At 34.4% G+C, this 15,794-nt stretch overlaps 1 protein-coding gene across 4 annotated transcripts in view; it reads left to right on the plus strand.

Moving 5' to 3' along the window:
• Positions 1-15,794, plus strand: part of FMN1 (formin 1) — a 172,260-nt gene that overhangs the window by 145,027 nt on the left and 11,439 nt on the right. For all 4 annotated transcript variants that reach the window (XM_058025797.1, XM_058025796.1, XM_058025799.1 and 1 more), the window contains 2 exons: positions 7,096-7,147; positions 10,210-10,359. In XM_058025797.1, the coding sequence (XP_057881780.1) occupies positions 7,096-7,147; positions 10,210-10,359 (202 nt within the window). The remainder of the gene's footprint in view (positions 1-7,095; positions 7,148-10,209; positions 10,360-15,794) is intronic.

A 15,794-nucleotide genomic window follows, 5' to 3' on the forward strand; every position in this document is an offset into this window, starting at 1 on the left:
ACCTTCTTGTTTAACTGAAAGCTTAGAGGAAAAATCTCTCCATGGGCATGGGACTGTTTTATGTGGGGATTTTTTGCATTGTGATAGAAAACTGTATTAGTCATACAGTCAAATACTTCCGTGGAATTCCCAGGCTGTCTGTTCAATTCCATGAGTTTATAAAGCCTACCAATTAGAAATCAGTAACTGGCTAAAGACAGTTTATCAAGTAATACTTATTAGAAAATTATTTGCTAGGAAGTTGTGTATAGAACATAATTTTTTTTCACTATTTCTGAAATGCAGCATTTTTATAGGCAAAAAAGCACCAGCATGAGAATGGTGGACTGTAGTCATTGGAAATATTTTGCATTCATATTCAAATTTGAAATTTAATACAGTTCAACAAAAAAAAAAACCAGCAAATGTTTTACACTGGAGTATTCTCTCATGTTTGCTATGTTTATACATGGAATTAACTAAGTAATAAGAATTATTTTGTTTAGAACTAAATTAAAAGTAATACTGTTTTCCAAAATACAGAGTTGTATTAGAAGTAGCTCAATATAAAAATAAAGAAATAGGAGAAAATTCAGGTTTTATGTATAGCTCTAGACAGATAGATGTTTCTCGAGAATATCTCTTCCTAGATCAGGATACACAACTCCTTTAGAATTTTTGAAGCATCATAATTTGTGAAAAATTTAAGATTATTCAGAAAACTTGCTCAATAATTAGAACTAAAAGTATAAATACCTGAAATTGCAGAATTATTTTTTACTGTGAGTACCTAATTTCTGAGGACTTCTATACCCTCTGCTGCTAAATTCTTTATTATATAATATGTTTTCAAAAAGTAAAACTGTTCTAAAATTAGGTTCAATCTGTATGAAATGAAAAACTTCATCCTAGTAGCATATGACACTAGAGTAGAAAATTATTTTCCATGTCTTTAACAATTCCAAGGCCCCAATTTTCATACTGAGCACCCAGACTCACACTTGTTAGTCATACCATGTTTTTAAAAAGCAATATATTTCCAGGGTTTCAAAATTTTAAAAAATTAAGACAATCCATTTTCTGAATCTACATTCTTTTGCATTCATATGTGGATTTTTGTTAATACTTGTTTATTTGCACTTGACATTTTTAAATTTGTTTGAAAGATACTAATGATTTTATTTCCATTCCTTTAAAATTGGCATTTCAAGAAAGCAGATTCTGGCAGTGTCAGGTATTAAAATACAATTTCACATGTTATATAATATAAATTATTTTATAACATTTCTAATGTGTTCTATTCTTGGCCTTTTATGTAGAGCCCAGTCTTTTTCTAGACAGTGAGATTACACTAAGAATAAAAAGATTAAATGGGTGTTGAAGATACTTATGAACACTTTAATGAATTGTTAGCTACATGCTGTTGGCTTTGCTGTCATCAGCAAGAACAGTAAAGCTTCATACTGCATTGAAAACTACAGATTGTTTAACATGCTGGACATTGAAAGTTGGACACCTTTACAAGTTGTTGGACACCTTTGCTATAATTTTTTTAAAAAGCACTATAGTCTTGATTATTATGTATTTAAACAGCCAAATTATCCAATTTGTCTAAATCTCAGGATTCATCTCCATGGCTGTGTGATTACTCTCCATGGCTGTGTGCTGTTGTACTGGGTCCAGCTGGGATGGAGTTAATATTCTTCGTATCAGCTGGTGTGGGATGTGGTTTGGGTTTGTGGCTAAAACAATGTTGATAGTACAGAAGTGTTTTGGCTATTGTTGAGCGGCACTTGCACATTGTCAGGATGTTCTCTTTGTCCCACTCTGTCCCCTCAGTGATAGGCATGGGTGGGCAAGAATTGGAAGGGGTCACAACCTGGATGGCTGACTCAAACTCTGCGTTCCATGCATGTAATGTCATGGTCAGCAATGAAGAAGGAGAGGAAAGGATTTTGGGAGAGGTAGTATTGCTCCAAAAATGGTGATGCATCACTCTGCCCTTGCATTGCTTCAGTTTTTTCTTCCCCTTTTCTTCATGTATTGAACTGTGTTTATCTTGACCCATAAGTTTCTTCTCAGTTTTGCTCTTCCTGTTGTCTCCTCTGTCTGCCTGAGGGGGAAGGGGGAAAAGTGAGTGAGTGGCTGTGGGGTGCATAGCTACTGGCCACAGTTAACCCACAGTGATTCTAACATAGCAGCCCTTGGGAAGGGATTGAGATTCTTTGTGGTAGTTCTTTGCAGCTCAAAGAAATGCCATGTACTAGCAAGGGCATCCTTACGAAAATTTTGTTTTCCATCATGCTACTTTTAGGTCAATATGGCTTGAGTCAAGCATTTCCTAAAAATTAAATCTGTTCAAAAATTTTCCGTGTTAACAGATCTATTGAAATCAAAACCAAAGAAGGCTTATTTCATCCTGCTCTAATCCTGCTGGTCGTAGTACAACCGTAGTGCAGTGTGCTAGTAGTTTGAACACATCAAGAATTTAGTTCAGAAACAGAAAAACTGTTTAACTGCAGAGCTTTTGATGATCCTCTGTAGTCATTTTGCCCACCTAGGACACCTGTGAGGTTTTTCTTCCATTCTCCAAAATCCCTGATTACACAGGTTAATTAAACAATTTCTCTTGCATGACAGTTGTACTTGAGGGTAGAAATAGATCTTTTAGCCTGGGAGCCTTCTGGGTTCAACTTCTGATACCCAAGTACATCACCAGTGATAAAATCTAAGAGATTTGGATCTGTTTTCAAGTGGTGATAATGCTTTCAAAGCATGGTTCACGCTTTACAAAGACTGAGAAAACAAGGTCAATTGTCACTTGTTCTCCTAACTTGATAATGTCATAGAATGTGACTTTCCTCACCTTGGGAAATGATAACCTCTTGGGGGGTATACTGTGTTTCTAGGATGGGGTTCATGTTTTGGCTACATTTCAACATGCCTACCTAAGAGGTTTTAGTTTTAACTAATGAGGAAGGTGGGTTCCCGTGAGACTAGAAATGTCATAATAACCTTTTGTCACTGTGTTAACAGTCTCTGTCCAGGATTTATAAAGCTCCAAGAGGAATGTCAGTAGGGGTTTTGTTTTGGTTCATTGGTTGGTTTTGTTGTTTACTTTTGAGGTTGAGTTTTGGTTGAGGTTTTTTTTTTTTTTTGTCTATGTCTTACTATAAATTCTGTCTTAACCTTAACTGTGATTGATTGGAAGACATGAGTCAGAAAAGGCATATGTCCCTCCTCAAGGGAAAAAAAAAATCAAATACCTTGTTTTAGGGTGGTGTTTTTTTTATGCAGAAAACACTGTAATTTACAAAGCAGTCTCCTAAAGTTCTTAAAGCATGTATTTTCAAATCACAGAAACTTGGCCTTGGAATATAAAATTAAGAGTTCTGATATCTCCACCCTAAAGGGTAGTTGTTACAGTTTTCTTGTAATTGTGGAAATTTTCACTGCTCCAAAATGCTTTAAAAATTGTAAAAACTTTATGCATCAGATCTTTCAATTAGGAAAGTAGTAAAATACTGAAAAACAAAAGAAAAGCTGTAATGTGTCCAACTAAATCAATACACTTGAGTGAGTTATCATTCTTAAGTGCATTCATATATTTAAGGTCTGAGAGAAATACCAGAAAATTTGTTTAGTCAGACTCAATGACTAGACTTTTTCACTAGAGGGGCAGAATTAACTGAGAGATTTTTGTGTAGTTGTGGCTACTCATTTTTCTTTGTCTTTTTCCATCTTTCCCTACACTTTTCTTAGTGCATCATCATTCTCTTGTTGCCTCTGTTAGTTACTGACCTTCTCAATTTTCAGTCTGTACTGGTATCCAGTATTTTCTTTCCTTTGCTCTTTCTAGATCTGTTTCATAGTAGCCTAATGCATGAAGAGTATTGGCTCTGTTGTAACTGGAAGCTGCTGTGCATACATTAGACCTGTTAAAAAAAATATTTTCTGGTAATTTCTCATTTTTTATACAGAGTATTTTATGTACTCTTCCATCCTCAAAAAGTAGAATATTTAGAAAGAATAAATTGGAGAGTTTTTTTACCATTTCACTCTAATACTACTTCATTTTTTAAACTGTTAGAGGATCATGAATATTCATGTTGACATCTGCATTTCAGTAAAAGGAAGTCATCACAAATATGTGATTCATAAGGCAAATTCATTAGATCATCCATCTCATGTATTCAAAGATGTGTGAAGGCCCAAATGTTATTTTAGTCCTTTTTTCCCTATTAAATATTGGAGTCTATTTGCTGTGGAGCTTCCTGTTTAGTTTCCTCCTAATGGAAATTAGTTTACAAGCACCAAAACCTACCTGCAAACCAAAACAATGCTCATTAGATGGGGAATACTGAGGAAATTTGCTTCAAAAGCATCCTAATCAAAAAGCTCATGCCATCAGACACCATATTGCAGTGTTCACTGCAGTCAGGTTTTCTCTGATACAAGAGGGATATCAGGTGTCCATTTCAAAACAAACAAAATGTGCTGCAAATAGTGGGCTATAGGGCACTTGCCACAGCAGGTCTGGAAGTTAAAAAGCTTCTAAAAGCTTGAGCACAGAATGAGCAGGTTCTTGAAGAAGAATCCATTGAGGCTTACGTTACAATGCCATTCATGCAGGAAACATTTTGGATGAGCTACAGAATCTCAGAGGCAGAGAGTTCACTTAGGAAAGTGTGTTTGTCCTGGTCCATAATTCTGACTGAGCACCTGTCTCAGTGCCTGCCGGGGGCAGGATAATTAGGCTGGATGAATCCCCGTGCCAGTCCGATATGGCTGCTAATGTAGTCTTAACTTGATGAAACTGAAATCAAACACGTGGTCTCAGGGTGGAAGGATTACATCATTCCACTTCTGCAAAAAGCAAATCCTATGCAAGCAAATATGGTGTTGCTAGAGAAATAAAAAAAAAAAATAGGTTTTTTCACTTATGTAATTCATATGAATTGTCTTCAGTAACTCCACAAATTAGATAAGGATTGGTATCTTGACTATGGAGCTTTGAAGGCTCTCCTGAGGAAATTACATTGTTTCATGGAAACCTATACTGACAGCATTGATTGTGGTAGTCACTGCAGGTTCTGGAGGGGGAGAAAAAGAGCAGGATATTTCAGATTTTGAGTGGAAAATTAGTTAGAAATTTTATGGACAATAAGAGAATTGCTCTAGTTTCTTGTCTTGCACATTGTAGAATTTGTTACATGGAGTTGTTCATTTATTTTTTTAACAAGTCTCAACATATAAATTTCAAATAAATGCTTTTAAACAATTCCTGGGTGGACATGTTTACAGTTAAAAATACAGAAAATACTGTTTGCCGTATCATACAGCTATTTTCTTCCTTCCTGTTTTCCCTTTTATTGGTACACAAACACTGTTATATTAATGTAGACTCTGTGTGTTTCTTCCTAAAAGTCACACTTTTTTTTTACTTTGTATAAAAAATTTAAACTTCTTTCCACTATCTTTCCTTATCCTGTTCTTGCAAGATTAAAAACAGTAAATCTGGTCTTGCCACCTAACTATAAATATATAAACATATTGTCCTTGTTAGTTATTGTGTTTCATGGGTAGGGACCTGAAGATACTGTTTCTGTTGTAGCTGGGAATGTAGCTATATTGGGAAAATTGCCGTACTTAATCTTCCATCTCTTCAAAAACCAAGAAGAAATTATTAATGTAATAATGAATTTTACAATTTTATACATAGTTCAGCTTGTGTAATTAATTTTATATCATTATGAATCAGTAGAATGCCAACCTGTGTTTTCTACTTTTAATGGTATAAAATTAAAATAATGAATTAAGTATATTGGGTTAACTTTAGGCAAATTTTGGGACCCTGAGATGAATGGGATAAATCAGAGCTGCCCTATATATTTCACTTGCAGCTGTCTTGAACCTAATCATATAGAATTAATTGCTTTCCCTGCAAAGGGCACACAACATTGTTTCTGGCCATTGGCCACATTGAAATAATAAGAACAAATATCTCCAACACACTTACCCAAGGCAGGGAAATGTATGAGTTGAGGTTAACTTGTTTTGTTAACAGCAGACGTGCTGAAGCAATCAAGTTTTATTTTCCTTTTAAACTATCATAGTAAAAACCTCTTTGTCAGTCGCTTTATAATGAAATGGAGTTGTTCTGGACTGGTTTCTCAATGGCCTTGTCTGTGAACTCAAGTTTGTAACTGTATTTCAGCCAGGCACTCCTGTGGACTGAGATGCAAAATGATAAAGTTCTTTATCTTTGTATAAAAAAATTGTCTGAATTCTGTTTATATTAACGTTACCATTTACAGGATTATTTTAATATGGAGTAGGAATGACTTTTCAACAGTAGCATTATTTTATATAGGTGGTATTCTGCTGCAGCTGAAGTTGCTCTTCTGTATTAAGAAGACTTGATCAACAAAAACTAATGCTTTTGCTTTGAGTATCCAGGTCAGGAAACCTTTCCAGTAGTCGAGAATGTGTATCTTTTGAAAATCAAATCCTTTTAAGTAGTTCATGTGAGCATTCTGTAATAGAGGGGCTCAGATTCACTACCCATATTTCAAATTCTTGCCTGATTTTTCAAAAAAAATCATGTACATGCCATACATTTAAAACCTACTACATGTGTTTTCACTTTCCAGCTTCCAGAACAAAATGTGATAGCTCTAAGGAGCAGTTTGTGCTAACTATGTTTGGTACCTATTCAATTGCAGTTGAACTTCCAGTCATTTATTGTGAAGAAACACATTTAAATTTATAAGTTCTGACCTGCAACAATAAAGAAACAAACACAAAATATTTTCTTTTCAAAAAAATCTGAAAGTGAAGTTTAATTATTTACATTTTATTCAAATTATGCCTAACACTATATATTATTATATGGATTTTAAATTACTTTCCAATTCCAATACATTTTATTGGTAGAGAAGAAACATTCATTGTATACAAGAAATATGTAAAAATTGAAAATTAGCAAGTGTTTCCTACTTTTGTTATGCTTACTATACAAACTGTGCAGTTTTGAAAAGAAGAAATATTTAATTTGTGGGGTTTCTAAAATAGTAAGACAGTTATTTATACCTTTAAAATGTTTCTCATTGGCAGCTAAAGAAGAACGGAAAAAAGAAGAGAACAGTTTGGAACATGCTCAAAAATGGTAAGATTTTTGCTAGTGTTCTTTAACAGTTTATTTTGATCAAAGATTTTATTGAACTTAGGAATTACATTAAATAGCAAAAAGGATCTGTATTTCATAGAAGTAATATGTTTCCTGAAAAACTCTTACGTAATCTTCCAGGAAAAACTTTATTTGTATTTTTATCCAAACAGTGTACTGTGTTTGAGGTTTTTATAATTATCAGCATTGAACTGAATAAGGCTTTTATAGAAAAGATAAATAACTGATTAACTACTTTAGAACATAAAAATGTATTTCATCATCACTGGACATTATGAGCACTTAGAATACAGCACTCGCTCGCCTAAGAAGCCATTGAAATCCCAGTGTTTTTATTGCTTGAATATTTGTGCCTCACTTAGGCCAAAAGAGTCAAAGTATGGAAAAAGTGAGATTGATTTATAAATTGATAGTAAAATATTCAATAAGTTAATGTTACTAATACATTTTGTTTACCAAATTGTAGTTTTGTGAGAGTGAAACATCCATCTTAGCTATCGACCTTCAAGAAATAAACTGGAGTAAATTAATTTTTTGCTTCCCATCAATATTTTTTCTTCCTGGTCACTGAAGGCAGACCTGTGGTAGTTTGGATTTTAATTGTACTTTTCACAGACCGTACTCACTCCACCCGAGACACCTCAGTTAGTTTTCCTAGGCAGTCAGGAAGAGGGAGATAAGGGGCACTTCCCAAATGCAGTTCAAGTCTTAGGTGAGCTGCTCCCATCTGCTTGCAGAAGATACCTAAATATTGGCTGAACAGCTGGCTGATGGCAGCTGGGGCTTTACCTCCTCATTTCAAGTCTCTGACTGACTCTACTTAGTTGCAAACCTAACTTCCTTGGCACAAGGTTCCTTCCTATCCTACCTGCTTTGTAGCCTTTCTGGAGTAGAACGGACTCTCCAGGGTGTGGAGCTGCACCCAGTTTGTAGCTGTTTTAGGGAATTAGTTGTCCAACACAGAGTTTGGAGTTTTTAATTGCTAACTGAATATTCAGTATTTTAAATTGCTACTTTAGAAAGGCAGAAAGTAGCCCAGGAAGCCAGATTAAAGTGGATGAAAGCAAAGTAGTGCTAATGGGGGCTGATGAAGAAAGGAAGAGAAGATGCAAAGTGTCAGGATGAAGGCAGAGAAAGACGGTGCAGGATTTCAGGATCCCACCTCTGTATGCTCCAGCAGGGATGGTGAAGGGCTCTGTTAGGTAGAAGAATGCACAATGTACCTGGGGCTGCTGTTACATGAAGCAAACCTGAGAAGACTCTCTATTCTTGCTGCTCTTGGTGAAGCTATCCCAGTGAAAGAGCTGTGAACAGCTGAGGAGTATTTGGCCCAAGCGAATGTAATGCACATGACATTGCCCAGTACCATAAATGATTTTAACCACGTAATTATGTCTAAGGTATTTTAGTACTTTTAGAGTTTGAAAACAAAAACGTTTTGCATAGATATTTAAAGTGGTATTTGGTTTATTTGTTTGTTTATTTATTTTTCTGTTTCTCCTCCTAGTGTCACTGCAAGATCCATTACCTCCGAGTGTATGGCCTTACATACACATATTTCTTTCTGATTGTTTAAATATGGAACATCAATTAACTTGAAATATAGTTAAATTTTTAATGAAAAGCCTAGCAAGAAATGTAAAAGGTTAAGGTTATCACATATGAGGATTAAAAAAACCTATTGTTCTAATAGCTTGCCTTGAACAGTATGGGATATTGCACAGCATGGTTTCTATCTTTAAAGTGTCAAAAAAAAAAACAAACCCAGAGCATATTGGCTCATGTGGATAAAATCCAAGGTTCTTTGTGAAGTACCTGGAGCGTATATTCCTTTATTTTGGATAATATCTGTAGTTTTTTATGAATACTTTATATCCTTCAAAACAAACTAAAGAGCTTTAATTTCAAACTAAGTCAAAAAATCTTGGGCCTAACCTTGTATTTCTGTATGAAAACATGAAATGCAAATATAAATGAAGAAAGATGCCAAAGCTGCATCCATCGTTCATGTAACAAGTTGAATGGCTGGAGATTCCTTACAGATCTTCAAAATTATTTATTTTATTTTCAAGATTTACACCTCCTGTGTTTAGATTAAGAACCTATTTGCAACTCTAAAGAAGAATATAGCTTTCTTCTGATTAAATAAAATTATTATTCCAGGAAATATTGCTTATTTTAAAACATGTTGTTACCGTTTCTTTTAAATTTTAGCATTATTTTTAATAAATATCACCAAATGTTTCAGGATTGTTGCATCTACTTTGCAGAGAAAAGGGATTCAACTTTAACAAAAGTGAACATACTTTTATTTATATAAGTACCTAGTTATGTGAGTTGTTCCATTTTATGTTTACAAAGCAATGTCATAAACGTTAAAAATGCACAATCAGTTAAAATGCTCTTGGAACTCCTGTCTGTAATAAAAGAATACTTTGAAAATGTCCAGCTGTATAGCAATTCAGTAACAGCCGCATTATAAAATCTTTTTAAAAGCATTCAAATGCTGGCAGTGTATTTTTGTAAAATTAATTGTTTATTGACACATGTGGAAGGAGATGCAGAATTACTATTGGCACTGTCTGTGGCTCGATTGTTGCTACTCCCATTTCTCCCTAAATACTAGAAGACTATCTTCAGTCAAACATAGAGATTTTTTCCTGACTTGGTGTGTGGCTCTTCAGTCCTTCAGTAAAGATAAATGGGAGAATAGGATCTTCATGAAATGCAGCAGAATAAAATAAATATATTACAGCATTTCCTGTAAGGCAAGAAGTTAAGCTTTTCTCATTATAATTGAACACCCATGATTTGCCAGTGTGACAGATCTCGGTGGTGACTCGTGCATCTGTAAGTTACCCTCCTAGAAAAGAGGTGGGTATTGGAAGGTTAGTTATACTTAGTGAGAATTGCTGCTGTGATTTCCAATGCTAAGGAGAAGTTATGGTAATTGCCAGCCTTGACTACTGAATCAGAGAAACTGTTTCCCCAGTGGGCTTATGTGTTGACTCAGGTTTCTTTTCTTTCCCCCTGCCTTGCAGCTTTGAAGAAACAGTGGGATACTTTGGGATAAAGCCAAAGCCTGGTGAGAAGGAGATCACACCAAACTACGTTTTCACGGTGTGGTACGAATTCTGCAGTGACTTCAAGACCATTTGGAAACGAGAGAGCAAAAGCATTTCCAAGGAACGGTAAGGTTCTAATAAAGTCATTAATACCATTTTAGATGTCTGGGAAACTGCTGCTTCTCAAACCTAACAAATTATACTCCTATATTTCACAGGCGTCATTGTTTTCTTTCAGATCTAATGGACATCAAGGAAAGATTATTCCCTCAGGGTGCGTAGGAAAATTCACCAAAGGCATGCTGTCCCCACAAAAAGATAAACACATATAATCTGATAAATTACACTTTTGTAACCCCTTCCAATTACTAGCTAGTAAAATGAAAAGAGAGCTGTGCTAATTTATAACAGATTGCTTCTCTGTGCATTTTCATGTTGAACTAGCCTAAATGAGGCGATATTGCTGTCACAGACAGTACAGACAAATAAAAGTGAATGCTTTTCCAGTTAATATACTGCACTTGCATCAAAGAGAAGCCCCAGAGATTCAGGCCACACTTAGCACAGTGTCGAAGCCCCACACTGAATTTACAGCACTACTTCTGAGTTTTGGTGTCCTGCTGGGGACATCAAACTGCTTGCCGCTAGATCTCACAACAGTCTCCTGATTTTATTAGTTAGAGTAAAACAACCCAAAAACCTAAAACCTTCAATTATTTTCTTGGTTTTTGTGAAGAAACTTTAAGTCTTTTACACAAAAAAAAAGCAATTCTACTACAATCTCATCATGCTCAGCATGTTGCAATTCATTTGAAAAGACCTAGAGTGGTGATGTAGTCATTCTTTGGAAAAGAATGGAGCAATTACTTTCAGCATGAAATTTAAATCCAGGTGTTTATACCAAATTAACAAAGAGGTAGATTAAAATGTCTTTAAAAGAACAAGCAAAAGTAGAACACTCATTTACACTTATATTTTCCATTTTGCTTCAAATCAGTGGAGCTTTCAGTTCCTATAAAGTAGGTTTTTTGAAGGACTAGATGTAGAAGTTATGAATTCTTGATTTATCAACCTTATCACCATTGTTTTATAGATCTTACAGTTTTAAAACATGTGAAAGTTGTAGCTTTTTGTATCATTTATTGATTGATTTTTTTGGAAACTGAAAAATGCAAACATTTACAAAGAATCTTTTATTTCTTTGTATCTAAATCAATATGCAAATTTGGTTTACATGTTAAAAACTGCATAAAATAAAAAAACCCAAGCATATTGCTATGGTCATGATAGAGATCATCTCAGGGATATATTTGCTGCTGAATCATGACTTATTTTTGTTCCAAAAGCAGTTAGGAGGAATAGAAGTTAACTGCCCGAGAAAAAAAACTCCAGACCATGCAGACCTTTCTTTTTTATGTAATTAGCACCTTGCTAATGGTACACAATGATCCTTTCAAGTAAATCGATTTGAAGTGTTAACAATACATAGCTTCTTAACTATCTTAATACAATAATCAAAAAATCTTTGTAAGTAGACTGCTATATTGTGTGCTTTCATACTTAAGTGAGGTGACAGTTTCTTGTGGTTTAATAGCTGGATCAATCAAATCTACAAATAAAACCAGAGAACAAATATATCACCAGTTCCTCTGACAGATGCCTTTATTCCTGTTCCAGGTAAAGCAATACCAGTAGAATGCAGAGCAGCAGTTACTGTAATACTTCTAGGTGCTGACACTTTCTGGGTCATATAGACTGTTCTTCAAAGTTCACTTCGAATTATTTTTACAAAGTTTGATTAGTCTCAAAAGGACAGTTCATTGCCCTTTACATTCAAATTTGGGGGATTCATCAAGATGATGAGCTGTTAAAATGAGGAGCCTCGTGTAAATAGTCAATTAGAATGACAGAAGAGCTATTTTCACCATTTTTAATTGTTCTGTAGTGTGCTACTGAAAAGAAGGACATAGTGAAATCAGTAGATTAGAATGGTGGAAAAGCTTTTTTCATCACCTGAAAATGTCTTGTAAAGTCTTAATCATTTAAGGGTCCTGTTTAACGAAGTATGAAACTAACAATTGATGAACTGCTGTCCAAAAAAGTTTGAAAGCAAGGGAAGAATCATTGTACACACTGGTAACTAAAAACCTTAGAATGACAGGAATGGACAGCTGTCTTCCTTAACTAGCTAATTAATTGGATGCACTATTTGTTGTGCATTTTTAAAGATTGCAATTCAATTTTAAAAAAGTAAAGAGAACATTTTTATTATGAACCCTTATTTTGTTTTGAAGGAAGTTTTAAAGAGAAAGAAACATCAATGTAAGTCAGTAATTGCAAATGTAAGTTCTGAAACTGAGGCATTGATATCATTATGTGAACATATTTCCTATTCCACCTTTCAAATTTCAGGAGCTGAAGAAACCCAATGTAAAATGCATAGGAATTTGCTAATTAATTACATTTACATAGGAACGTTAATAGTGGATTGTAATTTGTGTTACAATAAATATGACACATAAAAATTGATTATAATGTACAGAATGATCATTAATAAAACGAATGATTAAAAATTTATTAGGTTAAACTTAATACTAGTAAAAATAGTTCAGAAGATCTATGATTCCAAAATTAAAATTTTATATCCCAAACTTACTCCATTGCATTATATAACAGACATCTTTAAAATCTTTGAGTTTCAGGAAAAAAGAGTGCTGTCTTTAACTAAATGACAGTCTCAGCTGCAAAGAGCCTGTTTTGTCTAAAGCTGCTTGGCTGCCAAATGTAAGACAACTGTAGGAATCTAATGAGATTTCAATGACACTTTTTCTTAAAGTAGAGGAAACACTTCAACTGAGCTGCCCTGCATTTAACCTCACCATGAAAATAAATTAGCTGCCTGCAAAATATAATTGAGTCATTGTCTCTTTCCTGGACAAAATTTGCACATAATTTGGGAATGCAAGATGGAGTTACAGATAAATAAAAAACTATGATATTATATGATTTGATATATGATATCTAAATGACTATAGGGATAACATGAAAACTATTTTCCAAACCATATATCTGATAGGAATAGGATGACAGTTTACTTTCCCTTCAATACCAGAATTCAAGTACAATGAAATAAAATTTACTTTGAGAATCGCATCATCTGTGACAAACAGCTCAATGTAAGTGCACCTAATGTTGGAAACTTTTTTTTGGTGCTGTTTTGAATCAAAATCCTGTTGTTGACAGTTTTATAATTTACATCATGTATGCATTCAGGTACATCAACTGCTTTTATGCTTTTTCTCTGTATGAAATTTTGAGATGATAACTGAATTGAAGACTAAAAAATTGGAGTTTTTGGCAATGAAGTACTTAGAGCAAGGTGGATTGCAGTTATTTCCACTGTCACCTCCTTTTCTTAAAGTACTAATTTTACTTGCAGTGGGCATGTCTATGAATTCAGAACCAAAACAAATACATATTTATAACAACTTAAATCAATTATACTTATTAAATTATATTTTAAGAGGATGTCCTAGACAAGTCTGAAATAAGGAAAAAGTATAAATACAGAAGAAATACTAGTAGTTTGCAGTGAGTTTCATCACAAACTGTGATTATGTTTTGCAAAATAAATGTGACAAAGATTACAATAATATGTTTATGCCTGTTACCCTTCAAATATGAAATAATTAAAACAGAAAAGAATTGTTGCTCTTAATTTAACTCAACTCACTGCTGACTCTTGCAAGGATAAGATTGCTACAATGGTTACTGTACTGGATGAAGTAATCTCTTTCAGATTGAATCTGCATATAAATAGGCCAGAATTCAAAAATCAAAAACAGAACCAAAATTTGTCTCAATAACTGGAGAAGACATGATCACTATTTAATGAACAGAATTATATATTTCGTCTTGAAAACAGAAATACTTTGTCACAAGATGTCACAAATGGTAACAGCTTGCATTGCTTCTAAATGGTGGCAACACAAAATTATATTAGCAAAATCTATGAAGGACTTACACATTAAGAGAGTTCCCAGCTGCAAAAGCATTCTGCTGATTATCACTAGGCTTTAGCTGTCTTTATATAGTCCTAAATATTTGCCAGTGGCCATCTCAGATGAAGTATATTTTTGTTCTTTAGCCCTTGTCTTCCTATTGGTTTTTCTTATGCATCAACTTTCCTAAAAGAAAAAAATTTTTTAAATCTTATTCCTTGTTGCTACAGAGATGAAATTTTTCACTTACTTTGTAGATAACTTTGTATATAAACCACTGACAGTACATCCAGATAAACAGAAACATATCAAACATTGGCAATTTGAGGTTTAATGACAAAATCCACTGACAACATACATTTTACTGTATTTTACTAATTTAGTTAGTGAACAATTAGTTTAAATGCAATCTAACGATTTGATCAGTAATGGCCAAGTTCTTTCCGGAAGATTTAGGCCTGAAGGCTTGATGGGAAGTTGTATTGTACAACACAGTAATAGAAGTGGCTGCGTTTAAACTTCATAATCTGGCATAAGACTTCTAATTTTAAAGCCAGTCAGGTACTCTGTAAAACCATCTGCCCGGCCAGGTACTACACAAACACCTGTCTTCTAAAATTTTGATACTGAAATCTAACCTGTTATGTTTCAAGGGCTAACATTTTTCAGGAAATGGAGCTATGACTTGAGTTTAGTTTATGAGCTGCATACAGAAATAGGACTGAGAGTAGAAAGGCATTTAACACATGAAAGGAATGTGAGCTGTGGGGATTTCTCACTGTCCTAAGGGAAGTCACTGTTCAGCTGTGTTAAGGGTCTGGACTGGGTATGCAGCTTGGCTCTAGATTGAACAGTTGATGTTGACTGTGGCTACCTCCACTTGTTCATTTCCGCCCATATCTGAAATTTTGTTTGCACAACTTTTCCCTATGCCAAAGCAGTTTTATGGGAGATTTTTAAAGTTCTAGTCATGGGAAGCTCAGGTGACACAGAACTGTCATTCCAAGTTATTTCCTAACCCTCAGCTATCCACATAACCCACCAGCTGCATGAAAGGAGCTGTAGAAGTGAAAAGAATGGATTTTCCAGATTATTGAGAAGCTGAGAGAAAACCAGATAATTTGGTCTCTGTTGTTGCACAATAACAGAGCCAGAACATGAATATGTAAACAGCAATTGGTTCATTTACAAGGGATTCTGGTTTTCCTAACTGGGAAGCTTCAGAGGATGGAGTGTGCCGTCTGTCTGACTTGAGTGGAAAGCAGAGGTGAAAATGATAATCAGTTTATCTACTTAGTCCCTGGCTTGGTAATATCTTTTCCTGTAAGGAAAAAACATATTTTCCTGAGCTTACAAAGGAAACTTCTTTATAATAAAACACAGCCTTATGTTTAGATCAGGTTTCTGCATGCTTAGGTACAGAATGAAAATAGTTTTGAACAAAAATAATGTCTTTATTTTTCACTAATCACTTCTAATTTGAGGCTTGGCTTTCATCCAGTTTACAGGGGAAGACACCACCTGCCACATAGAGTCAGGAAAAAGCCAATTACATTCCCA

This window comes from Melospiza georgiana, chromosome 6, assembly GCF_028018845.1.
Source record: "Melospiza georgiana isolate bMelGeo1 chromosome 6, bMelGeo1.pri, whole genome shotgun sequence".
In the NCBI taxonomy this organism is placed as follows: domain Eukaryota; kingdom Metazoa; phylum Chordata; class Aves; order Passeriformes; family Passerellidae; genus Melospiza; species Melospiza georgiana.